The 19,109-nt window shown below is 45.1% G+C and overlaps 1 protein-coding gene across 4 annotated transcripts in view; it reads left to right on the top strand.

Moving 5' to 3' along the window:
- The window catches only part of MROH1 (maestro heat like repeat family member 1), a 94,521-nt gene that overhangs the window by 29,136 nt on the left and 46,276 nt on the right, over positions 1 to 19,109 (top strand). For 3 of the 4 annotated variants that reach the window (XM_072925135.1, XM_072925134.1, XM_072925137.1), the window contains 7 exons: positions 2,415 to 2,529; positions 4,946 to 4,986; positions 6,513 to 6,648; positions 8,471 to 8,523; positions 11,249 to 11,356; positions 11,437 to 11,556; positions 14,887 to 15,009. In XM_072925135.1, the coding sequence (XP_072781236.1) occupies positions 2,415 to 2,529; positions 4,946 to 4,986; positions 6,513 to 6,648; positions 8,471 to 8,523; positions 11,249 to 11,356; positions 11,437 to 11,556; positions 14,887 to 15,009 (696 nt within the window). The remainder of the gene's footprint in view (positions 1 to 2,414; positions 2,530 to 4,945; positions 4,987 to 6,512; positions 6,649 to 8,470; positions 8,524 to 11,248; positions 11,357 to 11,436; positions 11,557 to 14,886; positions 15,010 to 19,109) is intronic. The other variant, XM_072925136.1, reaches the window with a different exon arrangement.

Below are 19,109 nucleotides of genomic sequence, written 5' to 3'. Positions count from 1 at the left end.
TATTTTGTTCCCAAAATTCCCAATCCTGTGGGACTTCAATCCCAAAATTCCCAATCCTGAGGGATTTTATCCCAAAATTCCCAATCCCAACGGATTTTATCCCAAAATTCCCAATCCTGAGGGATTTTTATCCCAAAATTCCCAATCCCAAAGGACTTAAATCCCCAAATTCCCAAACCCGAGGGATTTCATCCCAAAATTCCCAATCCTGAGGGATTTCATCCCAAAATTCCCAGTCCCGAGGGTTTCCTGCTCCTGCTCAGCAGCACCGTGCCCCGCCTCGGCCACGGGAGATTCCCGAAAAATTCCCAAAATTCCGGGAATTCCCAACAGCAAAAATCCCAAAATTCCCAATCCTGAGGGATTTCATCCCAAAATTCCCAATCCTGAGGGATTTTATCCCAAAATTCCCAGTCCCGAGGGTTTCCTGCTCCTGCTCAGCAGCACCGTGCCCCGCCTCGGCCACGGGAGATTCCTGAAAAATTCCCAAAAAATCAAAATTCCGGGAATTCCCAACAGGGAAAATCCCAAAATTCCCAACCCCAAAAATTCCCAGTCCCCAAAATTCCCAATCCCCAAAACTCCCAATCCTATAAATTCCCAATCTCGATATATTTTGTTCCCAAAATTCCCAATCCTGTGGGACTTCAATCCCAAAATTCCCAATCCTGAGGGATTTTTATCCCAAAATTCCCAATCCCAACGGATTTTATCCCAAAATTCCCAATCCCGAGGGATTTCATCCCAAAATTCCCAATCCCAAGGGATTTTATCCCAAAATTCCCAGTCCCAACGGATTTTATCCCAAAATTCCCAGCCCTGAGGGTTTCCTGCTCCTGCTCAGCAGCACCGTGCCCCGCCTCGGACACGTGAGATTCCCAAAAAATTCCCAAAAAATCAAAATTCCGGGAATTCCCAACTGCAAAAATCCCAAAAATTCCCAATCCCAAAAATTCCCAATCCCCAAAATTCCCAATCCCATAAATTCCCAATCTCGATATATTTTGTTCCCAAAATTCCCAATCCTGTGGGACTTCAATCCCAAAATTCCCAATCCTGAGGGATTTTATCCCAAAATTCCCAATCCCAAGGGATTTTATCCCAAAATTCCCAAACCCAAGGGATTTTATCCCAAAATTCCCATTCCTGAGGGATTTCATCCCAAAATTCCCAGTCCGGAGGGTTTCCTGCTCCTGCTCAGCAGCACCGTGCCCCGCCTCGGCCACGGGAGATTCCCGAAAAACAAAAATTCCGGAAATTCCCAACAGGGAAAATCCCAAAATTCCCAAACCCGAGGGATTTCATCCCAAAATTCCCAATCCCAAAGGACTTAAATCCCAAAATTCCCAATCCTGAGGGATTTCATCCCAAAATTCCCAAACCCGAGGGATTTCATTCCAAAATTCCCAATCCCCAAAATTCCCAATCCCAAAATCCCCAGTCTTGAGAAATTTCATCCCAAAATTCCCAATCCTGAGGGATTTTTATTCCGAAATTCCCAATCCCCAAAATTCCCAATCCTCAGAATTTTTGTTCCCAAAATTCCCAATCCCGAGAGATTTTATCCCAAAATTCCCAATCTCCAAATTCCGAACCCCCAAATTCCCAATCCTGAGGGATTTTCCTCGGGATTTTTCCCATTTTCCCCGATTATTTCCCCATTTCCCGTCACAGCTTTTCCCCACTTTCGCAATTGTTTTCCCCAATTATTTCCCCCATTTTTTCCCAATTATTTTGCTCTGTTTTTCCCTTCCCCCCCCCCGCCATAATTTCCCCATTATTTCCTCATTTTTTCCCCATTTTCCTCCCATTATTTCCCCATTTTCTCCCCATTTTTCCCAATCATTTTCCCCATAATTTCCCCATAATTTCCCCATTATTTCTCCATTTTCTCCCCATTTTTCCCAATTGTTTTCCTTCATTTTTCCCTTTTTTCCCCTATTTTTCCCAATTTTTTCCCCATTTTTCCCCATTTTCCCCCTAATGATTCCCCATTATTTTCCCATTATTTTCCCATTATTTCCCCATTATTTCCCCATTATTCCTCCATTAATTCCCCATTATTTTCCCCTTTATTTCTCCATTTCCCCCTATTTTTTCCCCATTATTCCCCCTTTTCCCCCATTATTTCCCCACAATTTCCCTGTTATTTCCCCACAATTTCCCAATTATTTCCTAATTTTTCCCCATTTTTCCCCATTTTTCCCCAATTATTTCCCCTTTATTTCCTCATTTTCTCCCCATTTTTCCCAATTATTTTCCTTCATTTTCCCCTTTTTTCCCCTATATTTTTTTCCAATTTTTTCCCCATAATTTCCCCGTAATTCCCCCTTAATTCCCCCGCTATTCCCCCGCAATTCCCCCGTGATTCCCGGTGATTCCCGGTGGTACCATCCCTCTTTTCCCATGCGCAGGTGCTGTGGCCGTTCCTGCTGCCGCTGCTGCTGCGGCCGCGGCTGCGCCCGGCGCTGGTCCCGCTCTGCCGCAGCCTGGCCGGCCTGGCACAGCGGCACCGCCCCGACCAGCACGGTAAGGCCGGGATACCGGAAATCCCGGGAAAAGGCGGGAAAAACTCGGGAAATCCCTGGGAAATCCCTGGGAAAAGCTCGGGAAATCCCCGGGAAATCCCCAAGAAAAGCTCGGGAAAAGATCGGGAAACCCCAGAAAATGCTTGAGAAAAGCTCAGGAAATCCCCAGGAAATCTTCAGGAAATCCCCAGGAAAAGCTCGGGAAAAGCTCGGGAAATCTCCCGGAAAAGCTCGGGAAATCCCCCGGAAAAGCTCAGGAAATCTCTGGGAAATCCCAGGAAAAGCTTGGGAAAACTTGGGAAATCAACAGGAAATCCCGGGAAAACTCGGAAAAAACTCGGGAAATCCCCGGGAAAAGCTCAGGAAATCTCCAGGAAATCCCAGGAAAAGCTTGGGAAATCCCCAGGAAATTCCCAGGAAATCCTCAGGAAATCATGAAAAAGCTCAGGAAATCCCTGGGAAATCCCCAGGAAAAGCTCGGGAAAATCCCAGGAAATCCTGGGAAAACTCAGGAAATCCCCGGGAAAAGCTTGGGAAATCCCCCGGAAAAGCTTGGGAAATCCCCCGGAAAAGCTCAGGAAATCTCCAGGAAATCCCAGGAAAAGCTTGGGAAATCCCCAGGAAATCCCAGGAAAACTCGGGAAATCTCTGGGAAATCCCTGGGAAATCCCCAGGAAAAGCTTGAGAAAAGCTCAGGATAGTCCCAGAAATTCTTGGGAAATCCCTGGGAAATCCTGGGAAAAGCTCAGGAAATCCCCATGAAATCCCCAGGAAAAGCTCGGGGAAAGCTCAGGAAATCCTGGGAAATCCCTGGGAAATCCTGGGAAAAGCTCAGGAAATGCCTGGGAAAGCAACAGGAAATCCCCAGGAAAAGCTTGAGAAATCCCTGGGAAATCCTGGGAAATCTCTGGGAAATCCCCAGGAAAAGCTCGGGAAATCCCCGGGAAATCCCCAGAAAATGCTTGAGAAAAGCTCGGGATAGCCCCAGAAATTCTTGGGAAATCCCCAGGAAATCCTGGGAAAAGCTTGGGAAATCTCTGGGGAATCCCTGGGAAAGCAACGGGAAATTCCAGGGAAATCCTGCTAAATTCTCAGGAAATCCCCAGGAAAAGCTCGGGAAATCCTGGGAAATCAACGGGAAATCCCTGGGAAAAACTTGGGAAATCCCTGGGGAATCCCCAGGAAATCCCCAGGAAAAGCTCAGGAAATCCCTGGGAAAAACTTGGGAAATCCCTGGGAAATCAATGGGAAATCCCCAGGAAAAGGTTGGGAAATCCCAAGGAAATGCCAGGAAAAGCTCAGGAAATCCCTGGGATATCCCGGGAAAAGCTCTGGAAATCCCTGGGAAATCCCCAGGAAATTCCCAGGAAAAGCTCAGGAAATCCTCAGGAAATCCTCAGGAAATCCTCAGGAAATCCCAGGAAAAGCTTGAGAAAAGCTCAGGATAGTCCCAGAAATTCTTGGGAAATCCCTGGGAAATCCTGGGAAAAGCTCAGGAAATCCCCATGAAATCCCCAGGAAAAGCTCGGGGAAAGCTCAGGAAATCCTGGGAAATCCCTGGGAAATCCTGGGAAAAGCTCAGGAAATGCCTGGGAAAGCAACAGGAAATCCCCAGGAAAAGCTTGAGAAATCCCTGGGAAATCCTGGGAAATCTCTGGGAAATCCCCAGGAAAAGCTCGGGAAATCCCCGGGAAATCCCCAGAAAATGCTTGAGAAAAGCTCGGGATAGCCCCAGAAATTCTTGGGAAATCCCCAGGAAATCCTGGGAAAAGCTTGGGAAATCTCTGGGGAATCCCTGGGAAAGCAACGGGAAATTCCAGGGAAATCCTGCTAAATTCTCAGGAAATCCCCAGGAAAAGCTCGGGAAATCCTGGGAAATCAACGGGAAATCCCTGGGAAAAACTTGGGAAATCCCTGGGGAATCCCCAGGAAATCCCCAGGAAAAGCTCAGGAAATCCCTGGGAAAAACTTGGGAAATCCCTGGGAAATCAATGGGAAATCCCCAGGAAAAGGTTGGGAAATCCCAAGGAAATGCCAGGAAAAGCTCAGGAAATCCCTGGGATATCCCGGGAAAAGCTCTGGAAATCCCTGGGAAATCCCCAGGAAATTCCCAGGAAAAGCTCAGGAAATCCTCAGGAAATCCTCAGGAAATCCTCAGGAAATCCCAGGAAAAGCTTGAGAAAAGCTCGGGATAGCCCCAGAAATTCCCAGGAAATCCCCAGGAAATCCTGGGAAAAGCTCGGGAAGTTGTGAGAAAGTTCAGGAAATCCCTGGGAAATCCCAGCAAAAACTCAGGAAATCCCTGGGAAATCAACAGGAAATCCTTGGGAATTCCTTGGAAAATCCCCAAGAATTTGGGAATGGGGTTGGGAATATCCCAGGATTGATTTTTTTCCCTGTTTTTCTTCTTTTCCCAGGAAATCTCCCTTCCCCGCAAGCCCTGACCGTGAGGCTCCTGGTGAGTTCTTGGGAATTTTTATGGGAATTTTTTGGGTGAATTTTAATGGAATTTTATGGGACTTTCCTGAGAATTTTCCCAGAATTTTATAGGAATTTTACAGGAATTTCACAGGAATTATCAGGAACTTTTGTGGGAATTTTACAGGTTTTTCCCGCTGTTCCCAGGTGGTTTTCATTCCCGATTTTCCTGTTTTCATTCCTGATTTTCCCATTTTTTCCCGATGTCATTCCCGTTATTCCCATTTATCATTCCTGTTTTTCCCGTTATTCCCATTTTTCACTCCCGCTTTCCTCACCGTTCCCAGGCAGTTTTCATTCCTGATTTTCCCATTTTCATTACTGATTGTCCCAATTTTCCCGTTTTTTCCCAGTTTTCACTCCCGTTTTTCCCGCCGCTATTCCCAGGCAGTTTTTATTCCCGTTATTCCCATTTTCATTCCCGATTTTCCCATTTTTTCCCGTTTTTCCCACCGTTATTCCCAGGCAGGTTTCATTTCCATTATTCCTGATTTTCCCATTTTTTCCCAATGTCATTCCCGTTTTTCCGGCCGTTATTCCCGATTTTCCCGTTATTCCCGTTTTTAACCCCGTTTTTCCGGCCGTCATTCCCAGGCGGGTTTCATTCCCATTATTCCCGTTTTTCACCCTGTTTTTCCCGCTGTTATTCCCAGGTGGGTTTTATTCCTGTTATTCCTGATTTTCCCATTTTTTCCCGGTTTTCATTCCCATTTTTCCCACCGTTATTCCCAGGTGGGTTTCATTCCCATTATTCCCGATTTTCCCGTTATTCCCATTTCTCACCCCGTTATTCCCGATTTTCCCGTTTTTCCCGTTTCTCACCCCGTTATTCCCGATTTTCCCATTATTCCCGTTTCTCACCCCGTTATTCCCGATTTTCCCGTTATTCCCGTTTCTCACCCCGTTTTTCCCGATTTTCCCATTTCTCAGCCCGTTTTTCCTGATTTTCCCGTTATTTCCGTTTCTCACCCCGTTTTTCCGGCCGTCATTCCCGATTTTCCCGTTATTCCCGTTTCTCACCCCGTTTTTCCTGCCGTTATTCCCAGGGGGGTTTTATTTCCATTTTCATTCCCGATTTTCCCGTTTTTCCCGTTTCTCACCCCGTTTTTCCGTCTGTTATTCCCGTTATTCCCGTTTCTCACCCTGTCATTCCCGATTTTCCCGTTATTCCCGTTTCTCACCCCGTTTTTCCTGCCGTTATTCCCGATTTTCCCGTTATTCCCGTTTCTCACCCCGTTTTTCCTGCCGTTATTCCCAGGGGGGTTTTATTTCCATTTTCATTCCCAATTTTCCCGTTTTTCCCGTTTCTCACCCCGTTTTTCCGTCCGTTATTCCCGATTTTCCCGTTATTCCCGTTTCTCACCCCGTTTTCCCGATTTTCCCGTTATTCCCGTTTTCCCGCTGTTATTCCCGATTTTCCCGTTATTCCCGTTTCTCACCCCGTTTTTCCAGCCCTTATTCCCGATTTTCCCGTTTTTCCCGTTTCTCACCCCATTTTCCCGCCAGGCCGTCTCCTCGCAGCCGTGGTCGTGCGGTGGCCGCGGGGCTCCGGCGCTTCGTCTGCTCCGGGAGCTCCGGATCCTCCCCGAGCTGGAAAAATCCTGGGACGCTGAAATTCCCAAACTCCTGCGGCTCCTGGAAGGTCGGAAAACCCAAAAGGGCCCCAAAAAATTCCCGAAAAAAAAGCCCGGAAGGGGAGAATTCGGGATGGGGATTTCGGGGAGGTTCGCCCGGATTTTGGGGTTGGGGGAATGGGATTTATGGGATTTATGGGATTTTGGGGATTTTTGGATCCATGGAATTTACAGGATTATGGGATTTTAGGGATTATGGGATTTATGGGATTTTTGGGATCCGTGGGATTTATGGGATTTTTGGGATTTGTGGGATTTACAGGATTATGGGATGTATGGGATTATGAGATTTATGGGAATTTTGGGATCGATGAGATTTACAGGATTATGGGATTTTAGGGATTATGGGATTTATGGAATTTTTAGGATCCGTAGGATTTATGGGATTTGTGGGATTTTAGGGATTATGAGATTTATGGAATTTTTAGGATCCGTGGGATTTATGAGATTTATGGGATTTTGGGGATCGATGGGATTTTAGGGATTATGGGATTTATGGGACTTTTTGGATCCGTGGGATTTATGGGATTTTTGGGATCTGTGAGATTTACAGGATTATGGGATTTTAGGGGTTTATGGGATTTATGGGATTTTTGGGATCCGTGGGATTTATGATATTGATGGGATTTTGGGATCCGTGGGATTTACAGGATTATGGGATTTTAGGGATTATGGGATTTATGGAATTTTTAGGATCCGTGGGATTTATGGGATTTTTGGGATCAATGATATTTACAGGATTTTTGGATTTTAGGGATTATGGGATTTATGGGATTTTTGGGATCCGTGGGATTTATGAGATTTATGGGATTTTTGGGGGTTTATGGGATTTATGGAATTTTTAGGATCCGTGGGATTTATGGGATTTTTGGGATCTGTGGGATTTACAGGAGTATGGGATTTTAGGGATTATGGGATTGGTGGGATCAGTGGGATTTATGATATTTATGGGGTTTTAGGAATTATGGGATTTATGGGATTATGGGGTTTTTGGGATGGGAACCATTGGAAAATGGGGTTCATGGGATTTGTGGGATTTTTGGATGGGAGACATGGGAAAATGGGATTTATGGGAAAATGGGAATTACGGGATTTATAAATCCCATTTTTTGGATGGGATCCATGGGAAAATCGGATAATGGGATTTGTGGGATTTATTGGATTTGTGGGATTTTTGGGATCCATGGGATTTATGGGATTTATAGGAATTATGGGATAAGATCCATTGGGAAAATTGGATTTATGGGATTTGTGGGATTTATGGGATGGGATCTATGGGAAAATGGGATTTATGGGATTTATGGGATAATGGGATTTATGGGATTTTTGGGATGGGATCTGTAGGATTTATGGGATTATGGGATTTATGGGATGGGATCTATGGGAAAATGGGATAATGGGATTTATGGGATTTATGGGATAATGGGATTTATGGGATCCATGGGATTTTTGGGATTTATAGGAATTATGGGATAAAATCCATTGGGAAAATGGGATTTATGGGATTATGGGATTTATGGGATGGGATCTAAGGGAAAATGGGATTTGTGGGATTTATAGGATTTTTGGGATCCATGCCATGGGAATATGGGATTTATGGGATTTATGGGATAATGGGATTTGTGGGATTAATGGGATTTGTGGGATTAATGGAATCCATGGGATTTGTGGGATAAGGGGGTGGGATCCATGGAATTTTTGGGATTTATGGGGTTTGTGGGATTTATGGGATGATGGGATTTATGGGATGGGACCTTTTCCCTGGGGAATTCTCCATTCCCACATTCCCGGATCCCTCGGAATTCCCAAAATCCCGATTTTTTCCCCCAGAGAACACCGAGGATTCCCTGGACCAGCAGGAGTGGGAGGAGAAGCTGCTCCAGGTGCGGATCCGGGAATTCCGGGAAGGTTTTCCCGGGATTTTGGCTCTGGAAAAGGGATCATGGATTGGGAAAAGGGCGGGAAAAACTCAAATCCAGGGAATTTTCCCCATGGAATTGAGGAGGGAGGAGCCTTCGGAGCTGCGGGAAATCCGGGATCGGGATCCCGAGGGAAAAGGGGCCAGGGCGGCGTTTCCTGGGAATTTGGGATTCCCAAAGGGATTTTGGGATGGGAAACCAGAATTCCAAAAGGATTTTGGGATAGAAAACCAGAATTCCAAAGGGTTTTTAGAATTCCATGAGAATTTGGGATGGAAAACCAGAATTCCAAAGGAATCCAAGGTGGAAAACCAGAATTCCAACGGGTTTTTAGAATTCCATGAGAATTTGGGATGGAAAACCAGAATTCCAAAGAGATTTTCCAGGGGAATTTGGGATGGAAAACCAGAATTCCAAAGGGTCCTGAGCATTCCATGGGAATTTGGGGATAGGAAACCAAATCTGGGATGGAAAACCAGAATTCCCAAGGGATTTTTGGGAAAGGAAAATCAGAATTCCAAAGGGCTTTTCCATGGGAATTTGGGATGGAAACACAGAATTCCAGAGGGTCCATGGAATTCCATGGGAATTTGGGATGGGAAACCAGAATTCCAAAGGGATTTTGGGATGGGAAACCAGAATTCCAATGGGATCTGGGATGGAAAACCAGAATTCCAAAGGGTCCTGAGTATCCCATGGGAATTTGGGGATGGGAAACCAAATCTGGGATGGAAAACCAGAATTCCCAAGGGATTTTTGGGAATGGAAAACCAGAATTCCAAAGGGCTTTTCCAGGGGAATTTGGGATGGGAAACCAGAATTCCAAAGGGATTTTGGGATGGGAAACCAGAATTCCAAAGGGCTTTTCCAGGGGAATTTGGGATGGAAACACAGAATTCCAGAGGCTCCACGGAATTCCAGGGGAATTTGGGATGGGAAACCAGAATTCCAAAGGGATTTTTGGGAATGGAAAACCAGAATTCCAAAGGGTTTTTCCATGGGAATTTGGGATGAAAAACCAGAATTCCAAAGGGTTTTTAGAATTCCGTGGGATTTTGGGAATGGAAAACCAGAATTCCAAAGGTTCCTTAGAATTCCATGGGAATTTGGGATGGGAAACCAAATCTGGGATAGAAAACCAGAATTCCCAAGGGATTTTTGGGATGGAAACCCAGAATTCCAAAGGGCTTTTCCAGGGAAATTTGGGATGGAAACACAGAATTCCAGAGGGTCCATGGAATTCCATGGGAATTTGGGATGAAAAACCAGAATTCCAAAGGTTCCTTAGAATTCCACAAGAATTTGGGATGGAAAACCAGAATTCCCAAGGGATTTTGGGATGGAAAACCAGAATTCCAAAGGGCTTTTCCAGGGGAATTTGGGATGGAAAACCAGAATTCCCAAGGGATTTTGGGGTGGAAAACCAGAATTCCAGAGGATCCTGATAATTCCATGGGAATTTGGGATGGAAAACCAGAATTCCAAAGGGCTTTTCCAGGGGAATTTGGGGCGGAAACACAGAATTCCAGAGGGTCCACGGAATTCCATGGGAATTTGGGATGGGAAACCAGAATTCCAAAGGAATCCAAGGTGGAAAACCAGAATTCCAAAGGATTTTTAGAATTCCGTGGGATTTTGGGATGGAAAACCAGAATTCCAAAGGGTCCTGAGCATTCCATGGGAATTTGGGGATGGAAACCAAATCTGGGATGGGAAACCAGAATTCCCAAGGGATTTTTGGGAATGGAAAACCAGAATTCCAGAGGGCTTTTCCAGGGAAATTTGGGACGGAAACACAGAATTCCAAAGGGTCCATGGAATTCCATGGGAATTTGGGATGGGAAACCAGAATTCCAAAGGGCTTTTCCATGGGATTTTGGGGTGGAAAACCAGAATTCCAAAGGAATCCAAGGTGGAAAACCAGAATTCCAACGGGTTTTTAGAATTCCATGAGAATTTGGGACGGAAAAACCAGAATTCCAAAGGGATCCAGGTTGAAAAACCAGAATTCCAAAGGGTCCTTAGAACTCCAAAGAAATTTGGGGTGGGAATTTGTCATTCCAAAGGGTCCTGAGCATTCCATGGGAATTTGGGGTGGGAAACCAGAATTCCAGAGGGATTTTGGGGTGGAAAAACAGAATTCCAAAGGGTCCTGATAATTCCATGGGAATTTGGGATGGGAAACCAGAATTCCAAAGGGATTTTGGGGTGGAAAACCAGATTCCAAAGGGCTTTTCCATGGGAATTTGGGATGGGAAACCAGAATTCCAAAGGAATCCAAGGTGGAAAAACGGAATTCCAGAGGATCGTGAGCATTCCTTGGGAATTTGGGATGGAAAACCAGAATTCCAAAGGGTCCTGAGTATTCCATGGGAATTTGGGGATGGGAAACCAAATCTGGGATGGAAAACCAGAATTCCCAAGGGATTTTTGGGAATGGAAAACCAGAATTCCAAATGTTCCTTAGAATTCCATGAGAATTTGGGATGGAAAACCAGAATTCCAAAGGGATTTTGGGGAATGGAAAACCAGAATTCCAAAGGGCTTTTCCAGGGGAATTTGGGACGGAAACCCAACATTCCAAAGGGCCGTTGCTTTTCCATGGGGACCTGGGGGCTCGGGATTCCCGGCTGGAATTCCCGTCTGGAATTCCCATCTGGAATTCCCAACCCCCCGTTCCCCATCCCAGTTTCTCCGGGAATCCCTGAGCTCCATCCCGGATAAATCCTGGATCTGCCCCTTGGTGTCGGAGACGTTCCGGCAGCTCCGCGACGCCGACGGATTCCCGGCGGAAAAGGTGAGACCGAGGAAAATCCGGGAATGTTTCCCGCCTGCTGCCGGGCTTTTCCCGCTGGAATTCCCGGATTTTTTTCCCAGAATTTCCTGTACAGATACATGGGAACGGCGCTGGGGCTGTGTCCCGGGAAGGAGCAGGTCCGGAAGCAGCTCCAGGAGCTCCTGGAAAACGCGCGGTACCAGGAAGAGACGGAGCGGGAGGTGAGCGATCCGTGGAAAATCCTCCGGGAATTTCGGGAATTTTGGGGTGTTTTCATCCCGGAAAAGGGGTGGGGCTGCTCTTCCCGGGAATTCCTGGGAATTTCGGGGTTGGGAGTGGGCTGGGGTTGGGATTTTCTGGGGGGATGGGGGGGAAGTGTGGAATTCCGGGGAAATTGTGGATAAAATTATGGAATTCTGGGAAAATTTTGGATAAAAGAATGGAATTCCAGGGAAATTTTGGATAAAATAATGGAATTTCAAGGGAAATGGTGGATAAAAGAATGGAATTCCGGGGAAATGGTGGATAAAATCATGGAATTCCAGGGAAATGGTGGATAAAAGAATGGAATTCCAGGGAAATCGTGGATAAAATAATGGAATTCCAAGGAAATGGTGGATAAAATAATGGAATTCCAGGGAAATTGTGGATAAAAGAATGGAATTTCAGGGAAATTGTGGATAAAAATATGGAATTCCGGGGAAATGGTGGATAAAAGAATGGAATTCCAGGGAAATTGTGGATAAAATAATGGAATTCTGGGGAAATGGTGGATAAAATAATGGAATTACAGGGAAATTGTGGATAAAAGAATGGAATTCCAGGGAAATGGTGGATAAAAAGAATGGAATTCCTGGGAAATGGTGGATAAAATAATGGAATTCCTAGGGAACTAGTGGATAAAATTATGGAATTCCGGGGAAATGGTGGATAAAATCATGGAATTCCGGGGAAATGGTGGATAAAATCCTGGAATTCCGGGGAAATTGTGGATAAAATTATGGAATTCTGGTGAAATGGTGGATAAAATTATGGAATTCCAAGAGAATCATGGATAAAATCATGGAATTCTGGTGAAATTGTGGATGAAATCCTGGAATTCCAGGGAAATGGTGGATAAAATTACGGAATTCCGGGGAAATGGTGGATAAAAGAATGGAATTCCAAGGGAAATGGTGGATAAAAGAATGGAATTCCAGGGAAATTGTGGATAAAATCCTGGAATTCTGGGGAAATGGTGGATAAAATTATGGAATTCCAGGGAAATTGTGGATAAAATCCTGGAATTCCAGGGAAATGGTGGATAAAATAATGGAATTCCGGGGAAATTGTGGATAAAAGAATGGAATTACGGGGAAATGGGGGATAAAATAATGGAATTCCAAGGGAAATGGTGGATAAAATCATGGAATTTCGGGGAAATTGTGGATAAAAGAATGGAATTCCGGGGAAATAGTGGATAAAATTATGGAATTCCAAGGGAAATGGTGGATAAAAGAATGGAATTCTGGGGAAATGGTGGATAAAAGAATGGAATTCTGGGGAAATTTTGGATAAAATTATGGAATTCCGGGGAAATTGTGGATAAAATCATGGAATTCTGGGGAAATTTTGGATAAAATAATGGAATTCCAGGGAAATTGTGGATAAAATAATGGAATTCTGGGGAAATTTTGGATAAAAGAATGGAATTCCAAGGGAAATGGTGGATAAAAGAATGGAATTCCAGGGAAATTGTGGATAAAATCCTGGAATTCTGGGGAAATGGTGGATAAAATTATGGAATTCCAGGGAAATTGTGGATAAAATCCTGGAATTCCAGGGAAATGGTGGATAAAATTATGGAATTCCGGGGAAATGGTGGATAAAATTATGGAATTCCAGGGAAATGGTGGATAAAATTATGGAATTCCGGTGAAATGGTGGATAAAATAATGGAATTCCAGGGAAATGGTGGATAAAATAATGGAATTCTAAGGAATCATGGATAAAATTATGGAATTCCAGGGAAATGGTGGGTAAAAGAATGGAATTCTGGTGAAATGGTGGATAAAATAATGGAATTACGGGAAATGGTGGATAAAATCATGGAATTCCAAGGGAAATAGTGGATAAAATCATGGAATTCCGGGGAAATTGTGGATAAAATCCTGGAATTCTGGGGAAATTGTGGATAAAATTATGGAATTATGAGGAAATGGTGGATAAAATAATGGAATTCCAAGGAATCATGGATAAAATTATGGAATTCCAGGGAAATGGTGGGTAAAAGAATGGAATTCTGGTGAAATGGTGGATAAAATAATGGAATTACGGGAAATGGTGGATAAAATCATGGAATTCCAAGGGAAATAGTGGATAAAATCATGGAATTCCGGGGAAATTGTGGATAAAATCCTGGAATTCTGGGGAAATTGTGGATAAAATTATGGAATTATGAGGAAATGGTGGATAAAATAATGGAATTCCAGGGAAATTGTGGATAAAATTATGGAATTCTGGGGAAATGGTGGATAAAATCCTGGAATTCCAGGGAAATGGTGGATAAAAGAATGGAATTCTGGGGAAATGGTGGATAAAATCCTGGAATTCCAGGGAAATGATGGATAAAAGAATGGAATTCTGGGGAAATGGTGGATAAAATAATGGAATTCCAGGGGAAATCGTGGATAAAATTATGGAATTCCGGGGAAATGGTGGATAAAATAATGGAATTCCGGGGAAATGGTGGATAAAATCCTGGAATTCCAGGGAAATGGTGGATAAAAGAATGGAATTCCAGGGAAATTGTGGATAAAAGAATGGAATTCCAGGGAAATGGTGGCAGATAAAATTATGGAATTCTGGTGAAATGGTGGATAAAATCCTGGAATTCCAGGGAAATGGTGGATAAAATTATGGAATTCTGGTGAAATGGTGGATAAAATTATGGAATTCCAGGGAAATTGTGGATAAAGTAATGGAATTCCAGGGAAATTGTGGATATAAGAATGGAATTCCGGAGAAATGGTGGATAAAATCCTGGAATTCCAAGGGAATTCTTACTAAAGTTCTGGAATTCTGGGGAATCCCTACTAAAATCCTGGAATTTCAAGGAATCCTGACTAAAATCCTGGAACCCCAAATAAAATCCTGGAATCCCACATAAAATCCTGGAATTCTTTGGGATCACAATTAAACTAGTGGAATTCCAAGGAATCTCTCTAAAATCCTGTAATTCCGTGGGATCCCTGATAAAAATCCTGGAATTCCAAGGAACTCAGACTAAAATCTTGGAATTCCAGCTCAAATCCTGGAATTCCATGGAATTCCCACTAAAAAAAAATGGAATTCCATGGATCCTCTTCTAAAATCCTGGAATTCTGTGGGAATTCCAACAAAAATACTGGAATTCCATGGAATGCTGCCAAAATTCCTTGGGAATTCCATCCCAGCCCTTCCTAGGCAGGAATTCCTGCCAAAAAATCCTGGAATTCCAAGTGGGAATTCCCTTGGCACAGCCCAGGAGTTGGGAATGAACCTTGGGAAAAAAATTCGGGAATTCTCTGCAGGGTCTGGCTTCCTGCTTCGGGATCTGCGCCCGGAATCACCTGGAAGAAACTTTGGAAAAATTGGAGGAATTTGAGAAATCCGACGTCTGCAGGAAATCCCAGGGCTTGTTCAGCATCTTCAAGGTGGGAATTCCCAATGGATTTTCAGGAAAAATGGGAAAAACGGGAACGGGGAGGGGATTTTTTTGGGAATATTCCATCCGTTCTGTGTAATTCCAGGATTTCAGGAGGATTTTTAACAGGGTTCCCTTAGAATTCTGTTCTCGTATTGGGAATTCCATGATCCCAAAATTCCAGCATTCCACGAATTCCACCATCCTGGAATTCCACAATTCCATGAATCCGGAGATCCGTGAATCTGGAATTCCATGATCCCAAAATTCCAGAAATTCCATCAATTCCACGGATCTGGAATTCAGTTTTCTCCATGTTTTTCCATGTTTTTTCTGTATTTTTTCCCTTGTTTTCCATGGGTTTTTTCCCCATATTTTTTCCATTTTTTCCCATGGCGTTCCCACGTCTTTCCCATATTTTTCCAAGCTTTTTCCATATTTTCCATGTTTTTCCATGTTTTCACCCACTTTCCCTGTTTTCCCACCTTTTCCCCTATGTTTTCCCATATTTTTCCCACATTTTTCCCACATTTTCCCTGTTTTCCCTCAGGACCGGACTGAGCCGGAGCAGCTGTGGGGGGCCCTGGTGCTCTGCTCTGGCCGCCTTTTCCCTGGGTTTTTCCATGGGATTTTCCATTATTTTACCCATTTCCCCCATTTTCCCATATTTTCCCCATTTTTCCCAATTTTCCCCCGTTTTTCCTCCAATTTTTCCCTATTTTCCCCCCATTTTCCCACTGTTTCCCCTGTGTGTTCCCACCTTTTCTGATATTTTCCCCCATTTTTCCCATGCTTTTCTCACATTTTTCCCTGGGTTTTTCCATGTTTTTACCCATTTCCCCCCATTTTTCCATATTTTTCCCATGTTTTTCCCACACTTTCCCACAAATTTTCCCATACTTTTCAAATATTTTCCCTGTTTTTCCCCACAGGACCGAACTGAGGCAGAGCTGGAGCAGCCATGGGGGGCCCTGGTGCTCTGCTCTGGCCGCCTTTTCCCACCTTTTCCATTGGTTTTTCCCGGAATTTTTCTGTATTTTCCCAGATTTTCCCACATTTTCCCACATTTTCCCACATTTTTCCCACATTTTTCCCATATTTTCCCCCAATTTTCCCACATTTTCCCTCTTTTTCCCCCTCAGGACCGGACTGAGGCAGAGCCGGAGCAGCCGCGGGCTGCCCTGGTGCTGTGCCTCGGCCGCCTTTTCCCACCTTTGCCCTTGGTTTTTCCTGGAATTTTTCTATATTTTCCCACATTTTTCCCATTTTTTCCCCATTTTTCCCATATTTTCCCATTTTTCCCACATTTTTCCCTGTTTTTGCCCTCACAGGACCGGACTGAGGCGGAGCCAGAGCAGCCGCGGGGGGCCCTGGTGCTCTGCCTCGGCCGCGTTTCCCACCTTTTCCCTTGTTTTTTCCTGGAATTTTTCTGTATTTTCTCACATTTTTCCCATTTTTTCACACATTTTCCCCACATTTTCCCCATATTTTCCCCCAATTTTTCCATTTTTCCCTGTTTTTCCCCTCAGGACCGGACTGAGGCAAAGCCGGAGCAGCCGCGGGGGGCCTGGTGCTCTGCTCCGGCCGCCTTTTCCCACCTTTTCCCTTGGTTTTTCCTGGAATTTTTCTGTATTTTCCCATATTTTTCCCACATTTCTCCCACATTTTCCCACATTTTTCCCACATTTTCCCCATATTTTCCCCCAATTTTTCCATTTTCCCTGTTTTTCCCCTCAGGACCGGACTGAGGCGGAGCCAGAGCAGCCGCGGCGGGCCCTGGTGCTCTCCTCCGGCCGCCTTTTCCCACCTTTTCCTTTGTTTTTTCCTGGAATTTTTCTGTATTTTCCCATATTTTTCCCACTTTTTCCCACATTTTCCCACATTTTTCCCATATTTTCCCTGCTTTCCCCCACAGGACCGGACTGAGGCGGAGCCGGAGCAGCCGTGGGGGGCCCTGGTGCTCTGCCCCGGCTGCATTTCCCCACCATTTCCCTTGGTTTTTCCCGGAATTTTTCTGTATTTTCCCACTTTTTCCCATATTTTTCACACATTTTCCCCACATTTTCCCACATTTTTCCCACATTTTCCCCAATTTTCACACATTTTCCCCACATTTTTCTCTGTTTTTTCCCCTCACAGGACCGGACTGAGGCGGAGCCGGAGCAGCCGCGGGGGGGCCCTGGTGCTGTGCCTGGGCCACCTTTTCCCACCATTTCTCTTGTTTTTTCCAGGAATTTTTCCGTATTTTTCACACATTTTCACATATTTTTCCCACATTTTCCACAATTTTCACACATTTTCCCCACATTTTCCCTGTTTTCCCCCTCAGGACCGGACTGAGACAGAGCCGAAGCAGCCGCGGGGGGCCCTGGTGCTCTGCTCCGGCCGCCTTTTCCCACCATTTCCCTTGTTTTTTCCTGGAATTTTTCTGTATTTTCCCATATTTTTCCCACTTTTTCCCACATTTTCCCACATTTTTCACACATTTTCCCCAATTTTCACACATTTTTCCCACATTTTCCCTGTTTTTCCCCTCAGGACCGGACTGAGGCAGAGCCGAAGAAGCCGCGGGGGGCCCTGGTGCTCTGCCTCGGGCGCGTTTCCCCACCTTTTCCCTTGTTTTTTCCTGGAATTTTTCTGTATTTTCCCACATTTTTCCCACATTTCCCCACATTTTCCCACATTTTCCCCACATTTTTCCCATATTTTCCCCCAATTTTTCCATTTTTCCCTGTTTTCCCCCCACAGGACCGGACTGAGGCGGAGCCAGAGCACCCTCGGGGGGCCCTGGTGCTCTGCCTTGGCCGCGTTTTCCCACCTTTGCCCTTGGTTTTTCCTGGAATTTTTCTGTATTTTCCCATATTCTTCCCACATTTTTCCCACATTTTCCCACATTTTCCCCACATTTTCCCCATATTTTCCCCCAATTTTTCCATTTTTCCCTGTTTTTCCCCTCAGGACCGGACTGAGGCAGAGCCGGAGCAGCCGCGGGGGGCCCTGGTGCTGTGCCTCGGCCGCGTTTCCCCACCTTTGCCCTTGGTTTTTCCCGGAATTTTTCTGTATTTTCCCACATTTTTTTCCCATATTTTTCCCATTTTCCCCTATTTTCCCACATTTTCCCACATTTTCCCTGTTTTCCCCTTCAGGACTGGACGGAGGGTGATCCGGAGCTGCCGTGGGGGGCCCTGGTGCTGTGCCTCGGCCGCCTTTTCCCACCTTTGCCCTTGTTTTTTCCTGGAATTTTTCTGTATTTTCCCACATTTTCCCACATTTTCCCCGTCTTTTCCCACATTTTTCCCACATTTTTCCCATTTTCCCCACATTTTCCCATGTTTTTCCCCTGCAGGACCGGACTGAGGCGGAGCCGGAGCACCCTCGGGGGGCCCTGGTGCTCTGCCTCGGGCGCGTTTCCCCACCTTTTCCCTTGTTTTTTCCTGGAATTTTTCTGTATTTTCCCACATTTTTCCCACATTTTCCCCACATTTTCCCACATTTTCCCCACATTTTTCCCATATTTTCCCCCAATTTTTCCATTTTCCCCTGTTTTCCCCTCAGGACCGGACTGAGGCGGAGCCAGAGCAGCCGCGGGGGGCCCTGGTGCTCTGCTCTGGCCGCCTTTTCCCGCCTTTTCCCTTGTTTTTTCCCGGAATTTTTCTGTATTTTCCCATATTTTCCCCACATTTTCCCACATTTTCCCACATTTTCCCCAATTTTCACACATTTTTCCCACATTTTCCCTGTTTTCCCCCCACAGGACCGGACTGAGGCGGAGCCGGAGCAGCCGCGGGGGGCCCTGGTGCTCTGCCTCGGCCGCGTTTCCCCACCTTTGCCCTTGGTTTTTCCCGGAATTTTTCTGTATTTTCCCACATTTTTCCCATTTTTTCACACATTTTCCCACATTTTCCCACATTTTCCCATATTTTTCTCACATTTTTCCCACATTTTCCCATATTTTTCTCACATTTTTCCCACATTTTCCCTGTTTTTCCCCACAGGACCTGACTGAGGGGGAGCCGGAGCAGCCGCGGGGGGCCCTGGTGCTCTGCTCCAGCCACATTTTCCCACCTTTGCCCTTGTTTTCTCCCGGAATTTTTCTGTATTTTCCCATAT

The sequence above is a fragment of the Taeniopygia guttata genome, chromosome 2 (genome assembly GCF_048771995.1).
Source record: "Taeniopygia guttata chromosome 2, bTaeGut7.mat, whole genome shotgun sequence".
In the NCBI taxonomy this organism is placed as follows: Eukaryota; Metazoa; Chordata; class Aves; order Passeriformes; family Estrildidae; genus Taeniopygia; species Taeniopygia guttata.
This window is presented reverse-complemented; position numbering and strand designations above follow the sequence as displayed.